The sequence below is a fragment of the Sphaeramia orbicularis genome, chromosome 16 (genome assembly GCF_902148855.1).
Source record: "Sphaeramia orbicularis chromosome 16, fSphaOr1.1, whole genome shotgun sequence".
NCBI lineage: Eukaryota > Metazoa > Chordata > Actinopteri > Kurtiformes > Apogonidae > Sphaeramia > Sphaeramia orbicularis.
The window spans coordinates 31,013,357-31,029,649 of record NC_043972.1 but is presented as its reverse complement, the minus strand read 5'-3'; the positions used below and the strand labels follow the sequence as shown (position 1 = coordinate 31,029,649).

The window sequence follows — 16,293 nt, the reverse complement described above, 5'->3', positions numbered from 1 at the left end:
GGTTTGACCATTCTGTCCGTTTTCGTTAAAAGGATATTGATTCTGGTAACAAGCATAGTAGGTAACAATAATGCACATTAACACTGGAAAAAAGGAGAAGAGGAAATCCATTCCAAGCTCCACACTCCCTCTGTAGACCTCATTATAAAGTAATGAAAGCACATAGGTTCTTATTTTGGCATGATTATACACTAATAAAAAGGTCATTTTTAACATTACACTCAATTTCTGCAATTAGATCTTTCTAAATTAACCTAAATTGTACTTAACATATGATAAATTTCAGTGACAGTAAACATACTGTTCCCAGATACAGATGAAAAAGTAAAAAAAAAACAACAATATGCTGCTTTTTTCAGTACCACATGCAGCAATTTTATCAAGACACCAAAACAAAAATCCCCTGAGTGAGAGGCTTAGAAGAATATTATTTTACACAGTCCATTTTAAACATTTTCTTAGCTGCTCTAGCTGTAAAAAAAAAAAAAAAAACTTTGCCCCAGCCGTTTCATATAATGCCAAATGTGCCAATGATGAATATTGCTGTAGATCTGATGCTAGTGGTATGTGTTGTATATGCATATGTTTGTGCACATTATTCGACCTCCTGTCTGTAGTGCAGGACGTAGTAGTCGTGGACGTACATCAGGACGGCGATTGGCTGACCAATTATAAGTGACATCCAGACTGCTGCATTGCCATAGTCACCACGCAAGAAGCGACCCACAAACCAGGCTAATGGAAGCTGAAACAGTAATAAAGAATTCATTTGAATAAGAAAAGTGGATGACTGTGTTTCTTGTGCAGTAATTACTGTCTTGCATTTTCCCTTGTCTCTGCTGTATGACTCAGCACATTATGCACAAAGTCAGCAAAGAAATGTTAAATTGCCTATTGTCCTGCCATGTTCCCCATGATACATCAAATACACTATATTATGCTAATGAGGTAATTAATTAAGGTATTAATAGTTGGGTGAATCTTTTAACCTTTCTTAAATATAATAATGTAGAAAAGCTCCAGACCAGAGTGCATGTTACCTGATTTTAAATGAAGAAAAAACTTTAACCACATGTATCTATCAGTACTGTGTGGTTCCCATGTTCCTCCAATAAGCAGTGAGTTTAGTGGTATGTGTTGAATCTTACCTGAGCCATCATCGCCATGAACGCCCAAAGTCTGAACATCCTCAGAGGAACACTCACCAGGTACTGAGACATACAGGAAAATAAAGATAAAAATAGCTTTAACACCTATATATATTTTTTCATTTTTTTTTCTTTTTTTTTTTTTTTTTTTACAAGAGACACATTATCTGCACAGTCTCATGCACCTGATGCTGGATGTATAGCTTTGAAAAGATAAGAAAAGGGTTACTGAAGATTTTGTCAACAATATGAAGATGATCACTGAACCGGTCTTATTTCTTACCTCGTGGAAGAAAGCCGACAAGAAGAAAACAGCCGACTGACTGACGATTTTACTGAACCCTCTCCTCAGCATCGGCTTGTAAAAATGACTAGAAGACACACATGGGCACATCATGTGATTGCACATTTTTATATCGATATGATAATGAAAATACAATTCATCAGTTAGCAGCAGCATCCACCTATTTGATAAACAATTGGTGAATCAGATGAACCCCCTCAACCATGCTGAAGTTGTTTATTAATCATAAATAATGCCATCATCACAATAATGAATGACATTACTGCACATCACAGTCTTTCTTTATATTCCAGATGCATACATGGACTGACAGGTGGACAGATAAATCACACGACTAAAACACATAAGAACTGTAATTATTCAGTTCAGTCATTTACTGTCTGTGTTCCTGTGGTGAAATATGTTCCAATGTCTGTCTAACGTGCAGTAATTCTCCCTTGCAGACACAAATTTAAAGTAAATGGCCAATGAGGGCTTTAAATTGCCTTTCATTTACTTTGTCTTGTTTAATATAACCTCACTGCATTTGTTCCCGCTGCTATGTTAGTGTGTGTGAAACTCACTGCAGGCAGTGTATTTATTACCACCACTTGCTCTCTCAAAGCAAGATGAATCAGTTTCCCAAATACATCAGTGTGCCTTGTTAAGTCTGTCTCCCTGCATCAAACCAAATGCTGTCCCCTGTGTTCAGTTCTATAAATTTCATTGCTCTCTCTCAGTGTGTTAGTGTGTGGATAACTCACCGTAAACACCACTTGTGAACAGGGATGTTCCAGTTCTGCCAGAAATACGTCACTGTCTCCGAGTTCCTGAGAAAAGAGTCAGCAAATAGAGTATTGAGGCATTACAGGGCATAAATAATGGATCTAAAGCAGGTCTACACTCTTTTTTGTCATGCAGGACAAAGAGAAATGATTATGAATCGTATGTTTACAGAAATTGATTTTGTAATGTCAGCAAAAGGGTACAAAACACAAAGTATGCACAAACCCTATGAAACTTCTATATATTTCAAACATATCTAAAATCCTATAAATGTATATTTTATGACTGCTGTTCTCCCAGAAAAAGCTTCGTCTTCACCCTGTCTCCACTTGTGCAGACCACTGGAATCATCTACTGCATTTGCTTTCTCCCCCCTTTTTCAATTTTCCATTCACAGGTTCAGTCATATGAACACTCCTGCACAGGCAAACTGTATGCACCACCCCAGACAAGACTTCAATACAGCCCACCACGCCTCATCAAATTCACAAACAACATGGTTACCTACCACCAATCCTTATAAAACTGTCTGTCACCGAAGCACAGCAGCTCCGCGGTAAAGTTCATAGATGAATGGAAAAACCAGTAGAAAAAAATCAGCCATATCAAGTGATTAGGAACCTGGGGGGCAGAAAGGTTAGATAAAAATGAAGACGCATGTAAACAAGAATATATAATTGGTAAAAGGAGGCACTTTTGTAGCACTTTCAAAATGTAAAAATAAAATATTTGATTTAGTGATTTATTCTGAACATGCAATGAAATTTAACAATATAAATGAACATGCAAAACATAAATAATAATACAAAAATCAACAATCAAGACGATCTTAGACAGAAGAATAGCACAATAGATGCATTTACATGCCTGAAAAGGGGTGGGAAGAATAGAAGAAAAATACTTTAAGGTCTTTCCATCCTGGGATTAAACTGTTATGTTCTATATTGTGTTATTCACCATTTGTACTGTGCTGTGTTTCTACTTACAGCTAGTCTCAGGAGTCTTTCAGTCATCCTGAATAAATCCATGTCCTATATGAGACCAGTAAACACACCTGTAAGTTACCACCAGTGCCTTAAATTGAAAACAACATTAGATGATATTTATCTGTCTTTTTCTTCCTCACCTCTAGTGGTTTCATGGAGCTTTGGATGATGGGGATCATCCACTGGCAGACAGACAATAAATGGCAGAAAAATATGACACGACAATAAAACACTTGAAATTGATATGGACAGAAATGAGCAGAAATACTGTCTCTAACACCATAACATACATCAGTGAAACCTGTACCTGTTGAGTGAGACCGATTGAAAGCTGGATGAGGAACAGCTGAAAACAAAGACAAATAATGAACAGGTGACTGACAGTTTTACAGTGATAAACAATTATTATTAGGACATATTCATCTTCTCTCACCATCTCAAACAATCTCCTAAGCAAGAAACTCATTCGAACTTTGGCAGAGCGAGGAAAGTTGAGTTCGTAGCACACAGTTGGAGCAAAAACAAAGTAGTACATGTCTGCAAAGATAAGAACTCTATGTAATTCAGAGTTCACAGTAAACATCACTCAAACAGTAAATTAAACTGTGATTTTATTATATTACCTCTGATTGTGAGGTTGCCTGGATAACACACCTTACGATCTCCTCCATTTAAATGCTGTTCTGAGGGACCTGTGGGGAAGAACCACAATTTATAATAAAAACGTACAGGCTTGAGATTTTGGAAATTACGTTTTATTCACACATAAAATATAATGTAGCATCATTATATGGGTTATGACAGAGTTAGAGTGAAAAACAGTACATGTTTGTTTTAATCTCAAATGCTATTTGCTGAACTGTGATGTTTTTCATCTTGGAGCTGCAGTGTCAGGTATCTGCCATTAGATGTCACTGTAATAGCATGAGCAAGGGACTGGAAGTTCATCATGGACATGGCTAAAATCAGCTTCAAACCCATTTAAAACATACACAGAGGATGAACTTAGAATTCATACATTCCTCCTCAACTACGTCTTAATTTAGGTATGCAAATGCTATTCTGCAATAGTTCTTTTCAAGTAAAATTCAGTTTGTTTATTGAAAGAAGTCCTAGCAAAGTCCTCTGTATAATTTCACACCTATGTTAGTATGTGACCTTGCTTCTGTACAACCTTGTGTGTGACTGTGTGTGACTTACATGACAGAGACCGGGACAGTTTCTTGGCCTTGACGGTACTAAGCTCCCTGCACCACCTGTTGACATCTTTATAGGAGTACAGCTTCAGGAAGAGAATGGTGTAAGTACCAAGAACAAATGCACCACCAACTACAAGAGACAGAGACATAGGAAGACACAATGATGGGCAAAAAACAGATAAAAAAAAGATACACAGTATATTATCAAATAGCACTCAGATAGAAGGGACTGAAAGAAGAAATAGTCAAAAAAGAAGTGAGTAGGTGCAAGAAGTATTAAAGACCTCTACCTTAACTTTAGATAGAGGATAACAAACATAGGCAAGACAGAAATAGACATAGAGCGGTCATTGTCTGATACTAAACCAAAAACAGAACAGGCCCGTAAAATAAATCATCTCAACTCACAGTATGAGAGCAATCTAAGCATGCCAAGGACATAATTATCTAGTCCCAAAGTTGTTTAGCTTTGTGTTGCATGTTTTGAGCCAACTGAGCTGTGTGTGTACCACGGCTTTATCAATACACACCATATGCTTAGTAGAAAAGGATCACGACGAACACAAAGGAAGACATGCTAATACAAAAATACTCACTCCTACGCGTGCACAAACACAGAAACACACAAATGAAAATGTTCCTGTTGTGCCAATGGGGTGAGGTGGAGGTCAGCACACCTGGCATCAAACCACAGCAGATCTTATCCATTAACCATCTGCCTTCATGGCTTCTAGACAACTAGATTGGCTTCTAGACAGCCAATGCAAGAGTCATCGCAGACACAGAAAGCAGGACTTTAAGTGGACAAATGTACCAAAATAGACAAACTCCAGTATTTCACAGTTTCCCATAATTCCGCCTTGCATGTGCGTTGGATTTCAACAAACCTTAGCCATACTGACGGGAAATTATTGTTTTTGTTTTTTTTTACTGTCAACAGGCAGTGATCATTCATGGAACAAAATCAACATGTTACTTTTCCAGGACAAGAACAATGTGTCTTGTTCTCCTTCTCTTTCATAGAGTGTGTTAATTACGGAGGGACTTCAAACTGGTTTGACAGCAGGAACTGCCAGGTTTAGCTGAATCAGGTAATATGATGCTCAGTACATTAGCTTCAATCTGACACACCTCGCTTTCAATCCAGTGCCGTGTCAATATACAGGTATTAAACTAAAACGACGTAAAAGAACATTGACAGATATCTGAGTTCTCCATTGCTTCATACATTCAACACACCACATTTTTTTTGTACTTTATACACCCTACACAAGGGTTACAGTGTGTATTATACACAATTAATGCACACAAGCTTGTAGGATTTCACTGTACGCACGTCAATAGAAAAGGATTTTTAGATTTGGATTTTTTAATTTCATCATGATCACTAACAAAAATTTTAATACATCATTGTGTTTCTTTCTTTTTTTAAAAACAAAACTTGCTAAACCATGGTTATCTTATCTTGGGTGATCATGATCTAGTAACCTGTTTCTGATCCAGTTTATGGAGTCATCTTGTTCTGTTCTTTTCATCATCGGAGGGCATTTCAAAAACAAAATGAACTCTCCTTTTTTTTTTTTAACTACCAAGAATAGAGCAAGGCAGGAAATTAAGTAACATGAAAGATTACCTTCAGAATAGATAAAGGTAAGATTTAACCATAACATCACATTTTATTCAACTGTAACTAAAAGTGACATTGTTCAGCACTGGCTTGGGTGAACCAGTGCAGGGACAGTAGGCTTTGGTGAACAGATTGTTTGAAAAGGACCAATCAGGCAAAATGGGATTGGCATTGAACAAAAAAAAAAAAAAAAAAAGAAAACAAAAGCAGGGTTGAAATGGGGTACTGGATCAGGTTTGAGCTGCCCAATAAAATAGGAATGTTCTGGTTGGATGGTCTTATTTTAGGCCTCATAATCAGCACCTGCTTATCAGGAAAAAACAAAAACTACAATCAAAATATGAATTTAGGAGAAACTGTAGATAGTAATTGGGTTAATTTTGAAGAAACACCATGCATATTGCTATATTTGTTACTCTCTTTTCTTCTGGAAATTTCAGAAAAATAAAAAAGTGAGTGGAGTACTTCATACTTTTTAGGAAGCCCTGCAAAAAAATACTGATAAAAGGAAATTAACAACCAGATTTCCTCCAGAAGCTACAAATATCCTGAACATGATCAAAACCAGAAAAAAAGACTCAAAGCCAGGATACTCATGTGCATTTGAACACACTCACTGAAATGAATATGTACAATAAGACCCAGATATACCCAGCTATCCCACATTGCAGTTTATCTTTATAAATTCTTTCCTTTAGCGGACACTGTAAATGACTTGTGCTTGCATAAGAACAGAGTTCCCTTTACACACACATATCATTACACACACACCTGCCCTCTGCCGTTGCCCTTCCTGTGTGAACAGCAGCGCTGAGAGGAGAACAGACAGACAGATGGACTGACTCCTTTACTCCTTCACCCCCCAGTGAGAGAGGAGAAGAGAGGAGAGGAGAGATACATGCTACTGTATAGTGTATCTAAATAAGCAAGAAACCTAACCCTAAGACTAAAGAGGCAGGTTGTTCTGGGAAAATGGACTGACTTGGATAAATGTCTGATATACCAGAAATTCTTCTACTTGCATTTGAAATCATGCAGAAAAAACTGTTTATAATAATACCTCCCTTTTACTGCTGATCTCTTTTGAGGCATATCAGTAACATGTAAATACCTGTATTTCTGAATAAAAAGTAATGGACATCAGTATTTAGCCTTCAAAAACACAGATAAAATAAATGAAGAATATAACATGCTGTACACTGGTGACACAAACTGTGCAGAGTGTGGAGAGTGACCATAGTTTCTGTCAGCAAACCTGATGAAGACAGTAGAAGGTGACCCTTGGATGACCCTGTAAAGCAGACCACACCCACTTTGGATTCTCCTTTCCTCTGCCCCATCTCATTTTTTTTCCTCCTCTCTGAGCCAACTGGAGGTAATCCAGTCATGACCAACTGGTCCATTACCACTAACAGACTCCAATTATGACTCTGTATAAGTGATGTCTTCTGCTGCACTTTTCAAACCGGTGAACTGTTTCTTTGAAGGGCAAGGATGTGAATGTCAAATTAATCTTTATCATAATTACATTATTTTCTGTTTTATACACATGCCTGCATTTTACACTGCCAATGAACAGATAGATGGTGGTTTGGCTACAGAATAGATGCTCCTATTTTAGTTGCAACTATTTGTCTCTGCTGTAGAGAGTGCATATGGAGAGACAGTATTATAACACCCATAAAACACATTTTACCTGGAGTCAAGGAGGGGACCATTAGGACCACTGCAGCAGGGAACGTTAGCATGATTGTCAGGTTAATGCAATGGAACAGAAATCCTACTAGTTCACTGAATGAACCCTATGATGAAAGAGAAGGACAGAAGATCAGCGTTTTACAGTAAATCTTAAAAAACCATGAAGTTGTCCTATTTTTCAAACACTGTTCCAGCTAACTAGCTGTTGAGATTATTTGAACAACAGAGTCTTGTTACTGCGTTTGCTGTGCTTTGAACAGCCCACAAGAGTAAAACAGAAATACATTCTGAGTTATGGTGGCCTAGTAAAGTTTCAAAAGGCTCATGTTGTTCCAAATTCATAACTGAATATGCCCTAAATAGAGATGGTGAAACTAATTTCTCATTTTACAATTTAAGATTTGCAGACGCGGTTGGAAAGGGTCAGCTAGTCAGTCAGTTTTAGAGAAATAATCCCTCCTGGGAGTTGTGAAAAGTGCTCTGAATTCAGCCGTTCAGTCAAAATCCACAGTGCTCTGATGTTTAAGAGCAAGCAGAATTCTTAACTTACCTTTGAGAGTTGCCTTTCTGTGTAGAGAGCCACCAGAATGAACACATTGGACACTGTCAAAATACAACGAGATACATGTTGGCGTTCTGCAACAACCTGTCTCCTTCCCTTCCCCAGACCTACTAGATTTTAACCTGCAGGAAAAAACTACTATGGAATGATAGGTACTTACTTTATAGTATTAATACCACAACTGTTAATTAGAGACTTTTAGTATCTATGATATAAAGACTGAGGGTTAGAAAGATTCAACATTTTTAGTGTGAAACTTGAAAGTGAAGTTGCAAGCCCTAGTTTTGTTCTGAAGTGAAATATTTGCTGCGACTGAAATTTTGCAAAGACACAGTTCTCTGTTGCCCTGTTGGCAGACCCTGCTTGCTCTCTCACACATAGTCACAGTTCTTCACTTGATTAAACAGAAGCACCTGATGAAAAGAAATGAGCCGGCACTAACAGAACATATGTGTCACACAGCACACACCATCTCCCAGAGAGCTGATCGACAGAACATGTATACGGGCGTGCACACATTTCATGTTTCTGTATTGTTACTATTTTGGTTCTATGCAAAAGGCCTGTTTCATATGAAGTATTTCATGACCCTGCTCAGAGTTTTGCTCAGTTTTCCTTAGTCCTGAGAGGTTTGCCATCTGATATTCCAAAAGTATAATACTGTAGGAAGAAACTCTGCAAAATATTGTACCTGGCATCTCGTGAGCTTCAGGTACTAAATAATTTTAAAAAGACATAAAAAGTTTAGTTTTGCACTAAACAGCTATAACGTGCACATTTTAAGAAAAAAGGCTGATACTAGAAGTAGAAATGTTTGTACTCAGTTTAGTCTACAAATGTCCAACACTCTCTTTCAATGATCTATTTTGCATGAATTGTTACTACTCCTCTCTGTTAAGCAAATTTGGTTAAATTGTATGTACAAGTTTCCTTTTTTATCATGCAGTAGTGAGTGTAGACTACAGGGTAATTTACTGCTGAATGAATTTAAGAGAACCAGTGGTATGCAGAGAAGACTCCTCATTATCATTACTAGACTAGACTCAGCCACAGTGATGACACATAATTACAGCAATCGTTCCATATTAAATCTTGCATTAACATGTCAGCCCATCTAATCTGGAGGAAGCTGTCGAACAAGATCTTATGATCCTTTTTTTATTAGTACAGGAATTAAAGGCAGCATTTACCTTGTATTTGTTGACTTTATGGTTTACTAGTTATTATGATATAAATGAAAAGCTCTATGGTGCTGATCAGTGGAAGCAGATTTTAGAGCCTTCATGTATTTTCATTTAAGGTGTTTTTCTGTACCTCTGTTGAGTGAATATTTTAGTTAAAGAGAAATCTATAATCTATGACTGACTAAGCTCTTGGAATAACATGCTTTGAAATTTTAATTTTCTGAAGACTGTCCTCAGCTAATGAACATGATTGCCAAATTCCTTTGTACTATGCAAAAGTCTTGGTCCACCTCTAGCTTTGTTGTTTTTGCAAGGTTGAAATGAACTTACATGTGTATATTTCATTCTCTTTTCTTTACACACAACAAGAAAATAAGGATATACAGTTGCGGAAAAAATTATTAGACCATCAAAAGTCATGAAAAACAATGGTTATGCAATCAAGTACTAATTCCTGTGTGTATCATGTGACTAAAACAGACAGAAAAGAAAACATGGAAGGCCTAAAAGCACTGTTTTTGGCAGTACAATGCCATAGATATTGATGTAAGAACTGAAGTGATTTTGGTTATTATGGAAAAAAAAAAAAAAAAAAAAAAAAAAACATGGAAAATGGCTACATATCAGCTCTTAAATTAAACTCTTATGAGCTATTTTTGTTGTTATCATTATATTTGTCCAAACAAATGTACATTTAGTTGTACCAGGCATTAAAATGAACAAGAAATTGAAGAAAACAAGGGTGGTCTAATAATTTTTTCTGGGATTGTATATGCATAGCCTTAAAAGCTGAATCAGGTCTTAAACAAATAAGTCATTTACAGAAAAATAAATAGTATACTTGTGGTTCACCCACTCTTTGAATGGTCAGGGTAAATATCTTTAATGTCTTGATTTACTGACTAATAGACTTAAACTGGGTTGATAGGCTTATTCTTAACCATAACTGCACTAAAAAACTTGTACACAATAAACAAAAGATCATATATAATGAGGAGATTATCTATGGTTTGCAAATACAGGGAAACTTGAGTTTCAGAACCAAAATTAAAACAAAACAATTTCACTCTGTAAATCTGTAAGAGGGCTGTGTAAATTCATTATGCTTTGTTTAATTTCATCCTAAACAGCCAAAGAGCACAAAGACCTCATAAAGTCAGTTAACTCGTGTCCAAATCTAGCTCTTAGATTGAAGTGAATAAATCTGTTCTTCATTACATGTTAAAATTCATCCATCTGAGACTGCCAGATGAGCATTACCTGCTGCCACCACTGTGCTTTTCTGGCTTCTTTTGAGATCGTTCATGTCGAGTATTTTTGACAAACAGATCAATTAAGGAACTCTTGAGCTCATATGTGCATCAAACTGAAACAAACAGCACCATGTACCACCTGTTTGACACCTATAAACCGTATGTCAAATATTTACTGAGGAGCTTTTGGGTGATGTTAACCCCTATTCTGGAGGAAACATCAATGATTTGGCAAAATAACTATTACATTAGTGTCGGAGTCATTTCATTTTGGGCACTTGAAAGCATCAGTAGCAGCTTCCTTAAAGGTAAAACTTTCTCTGTTGATTTTCCGATCTTCACTCATTTTGCGGATACACTACATTAAAGTGTACTCTGTTTCGGTGCCTGGACATTTTATATGTGTGTGTGAGGAAGTTGCTGCAGTGACTCTATACTGAATGCCTTCTGGGAATGAGCTGCTTTACTGTCCATGTTACTGTAAACAGACTCCCACTCTCACCTGTCTCCAACCCAGTGCATCCATTTACCCAAACGCCATCCATCTCTCCCTCCCTCTCTATCCTCTTGCCCTCTGTAATGCTTCACATCAGGTTCATCTCTCTCCTTTATTCTCCTTCTCCTCTACCCTGCCTCTCTGTTCAGTCCTCTATTCTTCCCCTTCTCTAAACACTTTGACTCATTTCACTTTGTCTTCCATTTAACACCTCCCATACTAGGCGTCTCTCCTCTTTCCCCCACTCAGCGCTCTCTCACTTGCTCCCCATTTCTTTCTCCTCCTCTTTCTGCACTACAGTACGAGTATGCAGTATATAGGGCAGGTGATTGTGCCCCTAGAGACTGTAGGAGCTGCATCACTGCAGACTTTTACTGCGATATACCATGAAAATAAGTACAGGCAAACTTTGAATGTATGTGCCGTATGTATGTGCTTGTGTGGCTCATTTTGAATGTCATAAAATGCAGCAAATTAGTTATTTTGCTAAATTATTCATCGCTGGTTGAATCTGAGGTTCAACAAAATATAACTTTACCTTTAACTTAGAGACGAGACATAAAAGATCAATAATAATCCATTCTTTTCTAACATTTTTTAAAATCTTTAATTCAAATTCTTTATTTATATAAATACCTTTTTTTTTTAAATATATTTTTCATTTTCACTCATGTGGCTTTTCTACCTGTCTTTTTTCTAAGTGATTGCTTGTTGTATGTTGCTGCTGTTAACTGTGAAATTTCCCCACGATGGGATAAATAAAGTCTTATCTTATCGTATTTAAGAATAAACGGTGCTTACCAATCACCAGACATGCAGCAGGCCAGCTGTAGGGATTCTTCAGAAATAATGAAACCACCTGAACAGGGTCAACCAGAACACCATACCTGAAAAATAAGTTTTAAAAAATGGCATATAAAAAAAAAAGAAATCAAAATCAGGCAAATGTGATATAAGTAAAATGTAGAAAAATATTTAAAACAAGATTAAACTCAATATCTCTTTTACTAAAAATTCAAACTTACTGTTACCACAACTGGAATAATGTATTTAAAGCGACCCAAATACTGGCCCTAGTTCTGAATATATTTAATGTTTATGAAGACCTTTGCTGCTCAGATATTTAACTTATAATAAAGCCTAAATTCCATTAATAATCTCAATAAGGACCTTCAATGAGGCAGCACAATTAAAAAAAAAAATCACCCAAAATTAATTCAATTCAGTAAAATGTAGTCACTTCATTTGTCACACTCATTTTTCCTGAGTGATATGTCCAAATAGAAAGAGATCCACTGTTAACATTGAGCCATTAAAAGACAGAAGGATGAGAAATAGCTGGATCTCTAGTTAACAATGGCACACACGCGCATGCACGCATGCACACAGACACACACAGACACACACACACACACACACACACACACACAAAGAATCTTTCTTACTTCAAAAGATTTTCTAAGAAGAGGCGAGCATTGCTTAGCACCTGTAACACAGAAGAACAGTTAATAATTAGTAGAGCTTTTCTGATAAACAATTTAACCCCTATTTCCATTTCCTTCTTCTATTTCTCTCCTTCCGAACACCATGAGCTCATCCTTGTCTTTCCTCTTTTCCCTCCTCTTCTTATTCTGTATTCCTTCTCTTTCCTCTCATCCTGACGTCCATCTCTTCCTTGCTCTTGCTCTCTCTAAATGAAATGTAATATCTCATTACCCAACATAAAAGCTGTGCGCTTGAGGATAGGACAAGAGTTCAACGGGAATGAGGGAAAACCCCATGTGATGAACACATCATCTACGTTCAAAGCCTGGATTAGGAGAAATCAGGATTTATAGCCTTGTCTTGTCCTATCTGGTCACAGAAGAGCTGCAGAGCATGTCATAAACATGTTAATTTGTGTGAAATTTCAAACTGCTGTAATAGATATCCTAAAATTATGCTCATGTTCACCTTTTAGTTTGAGACAATTACTATTTGCAAAACCTGACTAAAATAAGGTTGATATTCCAAAAAACAAAAAACAAACCCCCCAAAACCCTTAAGAACCCTTCTGACTTTTTTTTTTCTTTAAGCTCGTATAAAATTCCATCTGACAGAATCAGATGTAATGAAATACAGGTGACTTCTTAAACGATCTTGTTTTGTCTTCTTTGCTGAATTTTAGTTGCATTTGTAACAGACCTTTACACCCCATTTGTTTTAGTAGGTTCTATGATGTAAAAATATGATGTCAAGTCTGCAAACCTTTATTGTTTGTGTCTTTTTCTACACAAGCATATAGTCCCAACTTTCTCAGCTGGTGGTTCACGACCTAACAGTGAGTCAGGCACTTGTCCTGGATTGATTGTGTAGTGTTTTGTTTTTGACTGTGTTGCTACTTGTTGTTAATAAATTATTTAGACAGAAATCCATGTTCAATGTGCAGTTGTCTAACGGTAAGAGCACAAAAGGTGACCACTAAAGTTGACGCTGCTGTTTATATGCTATGTTAAACTGTGACTACGAGTGGATTAAAACTGGATTAAGGTTCACTGATTACACAGAGGGACTGAAACCCAAGAATCTCAACTACATTAACAGACTATTTTGGAAAAATACATTTGCATGGGGTGAATTCTCTAAAGGGGATCATGGCCTGATGACCTTGGGAAAATGTGGATGTAAAGAGCAGATGAGTTGGCAGAACATTGCTGTAGCCTATATAGAAGTAAAAAAAAAAAAGGAACCTTTACAGTACGTTGCTTAATGTGTACTTTTTTGGTCTTACCAGCATAACCACACACCAGTTGAAGATTCCTCTGTAGTTTTTGTAACCACTAGATGAACTCAACAGGGACTCCTGTGTCTTGTGACAGCTTGAGAAACAACAGATGAATGGACGTAACAAAGAACATATTAGATATAAAATATTGTGAGGCATTAGTGTGATATGAAAGAATAAACAAACATGAAAAATACAACTTCTGCATTTTTAATGTTTCATTGGGCTGCCTTTCTTTGATTACGGCACGCATTTGGCTTCATTTTGACAAACTAAAAAAAAAAAAAGTATTTAACCGTTATTTAATCAGGAAAATTCCACTGGGATTAAGAACCTCTTTTACGAGAGTCCTGGACAAGATAGGCAGCAGCAAATGCAAAACACAATTACAAAACACACACACAAATGACAGACACATTTAAAAACAAATCAATAAGTAATAATAATAACATTTACAAGAAGATTAAGGAAAACAAGTGTAAATTGTGGAGTCAGCCTAAAAAACTCTCAGTTTGGATTGGATGAAATGCCTGTCTTGACCTTAAGACAATACATTTAACAGAGTTATTTGTACTGATTCAACATTTAAGTAAAATGGAGACTGACTACTTAAACCACAGATGTCAAACATGCGGCCCTGAGGCCAACTCTGGCCCGCCAAAGGGTCCAATCCGGCCCACGGGATGAATTTGTGAAATGCAAAAATTACACTTTAGATATTAACAATCAGTGTTGTCAAAATCATTTTAATTCAGGTTCCACAAACAGTCCAATTAGATTTCAAGAGGGTCAGACCAGTAAAATATCATAATAACCTATAAATAATGACAACCCCAAATTTTCTCTTTGTGTTTTTGTTGTATAAAAGTAAAATTACATGAAAATGTTTACATTAACAAACTATACTTTTACAAAAAATGTGAATAACCTGAACAAATATAAACAAACGGAAATGTCTTAAGAAAAGTAAATGCAATTTTACCAATATTCTGCCTGTTACTAAATGTTTTGTGTGATTGTAATGCACATGTATAAATGATAAACTGATAAACTGAGGCATAATATTGTTAAAATTGCACTTGTTTTTCTTAAGACAATTCAAGTTGTTCATGTTATTCAGATTTTTAAGGAAACTCTATTGACATAAACCTGATCATAATATATTACTTTTTTCACTATTATTATTTTACTGGTCTGGCCACACTTGAGATCACATTGGGCTGAATGTGCCCCCTGAATTAAAATGAGTTTGACACCCCTGACTTAAATACAGCAGCTATACATATTATTACACAATGTATATTTTGATATAGGGTTATATCAACGAATCTTTCTAATCTAATTTATATCAAACCCTGACCTTAACCCTACTAGTAATGAAGCTGGTCAAACATCTCTGATATGTCAAACAGTATAAAAAAAACCCCACACATATCTGATGCATTACAGACTGGCCTGGCCTGGATCAGCTACGGATGAATGGGTGACATGAGGACAACCTTAAACAAACAAACCAACACTGAACTGGAAAACATACTTCAACTTGCGTAATTATGCACATTTCTTTTATTGTATTTCGCACTATGGGGTACATTTAGCACAACTTTGACCAACTTTCCACATAAGCTACTAAAGTTTCGGAGCTCACCTACCTGAACCTGTCACTTATTCTGTCATTGCTGCGCTTGTTTTTCTCCCTCTTTCCTTTATTCCGGGTGGTCTCCAGTGAATGGTCGCGTTTCTTTTCGGTATTATCCCCGGTAAGGTCAGCGGGCACGGCGCTCGGACACGCCGCCCTATCCTTCCCGTTCCCCGGCTGCAGACTCCCACCTCTGCCCGCTCTTCTCCGGCGAGTCACGGCCCCGGTGGTGTCCGAGTCACCCATGATAACCAAGAGGAAAAAAAGACAATAAAAGCGCGTAAAGTGTAACTCAGGAGGTTGTTTCAGGTGGTGACATGGTGTGCGTCTGTTGCGACATCCCAGACCGGGAAGTGGAGTGTGTGTGTCAGGCCCACAGTCCGCCCAGAGCCCGGAGCAGGTTTCCGTTTACATGGCGGTGGGAGTGTGTTTCATGGCGGCGCGAGGAGCAACAGTAACAACTCCAACTTATTATGACTGACACTGTAACCCACGGGTGGGGAGGTCACACCCGGTTACACCCACTCTGTCGACATACCTTCACTGGAGGCAGGAAACTAGGTAGGTTTACAAAAAAGAAAAAAGAAAAAAAAAAAGAACTAGGTAGGTTTACAAAAAAAAAATAAATAATAAAATAAAATAAAAAACTAGGTAGGTTTACTGATTCC

The 16,293-nt window shown here is 37.0% G+C and overlaps 1 protein-coding gene across 1 annotated transcript; it reads right to left on the bottom strand.

Moving 5' to 3' along the window:
- Positions 1-499: 499 nt before the first annotated feature.
- On the bottom strand, positions 500-16,075 carry dgat1b (diacylglycerol O-acyltransferase 1b). The gene is made up of 17 exons (XM_030159019.1): positions 15,639-16,075; positions 13,993-14,080; positions 12,668-12,708; positions 12,024-12,109; positions 8,278-8,330; positions 7,726-7,831; positions 4,404-4,532; positions 3,827-3,895; positions 3,637-3,740; positions 3,511-3,549; positions 3,344-3,385; positions 3,204-3,248; positions 2,726-2,838; positions 2,196-2,261; positions 1,432-1,519; positions 1,149-1,211; positions 500-745 (listed from the first exon to the last, which is right to left on the bottom strand). Exons 1-17 carry the CDS (start codon positions 15,869-15,871, stop codon positions 596-598), a joined length of 1,515 nt encoding a protein of 504 aa, XP_030014879.1. The 5' UTR covers positions 15,872-16,075; the 3' UTR covers positions 500-595.
- Positions 16,076-16,293: the final 218 nt, after the last annotated feature.

Coding starts and splice junctions, on each gene's coding strand:
- dgat1b (XM_030159019.1), bottom strand. CDS start 15,871: ATGGGTGACTCGGACACCACCGGGGCCGTGACTCGCCGGAGAAGAGCG. Junction 4,533..7,725: donor GGTCCCCTCCTTGACTCCAG/GTAAAATGTGTT, acceptor TGTCTCTTGTAG/TTGGTGGTGCATTTGTTCTT. Junction 1,212..1,431: donor TGTCGGCTTTCTTCCACGAG/GTAAGAAATAAG, acceptor TGTATGTCTCAG/TACCTGGTGAGTGTTCCTCT.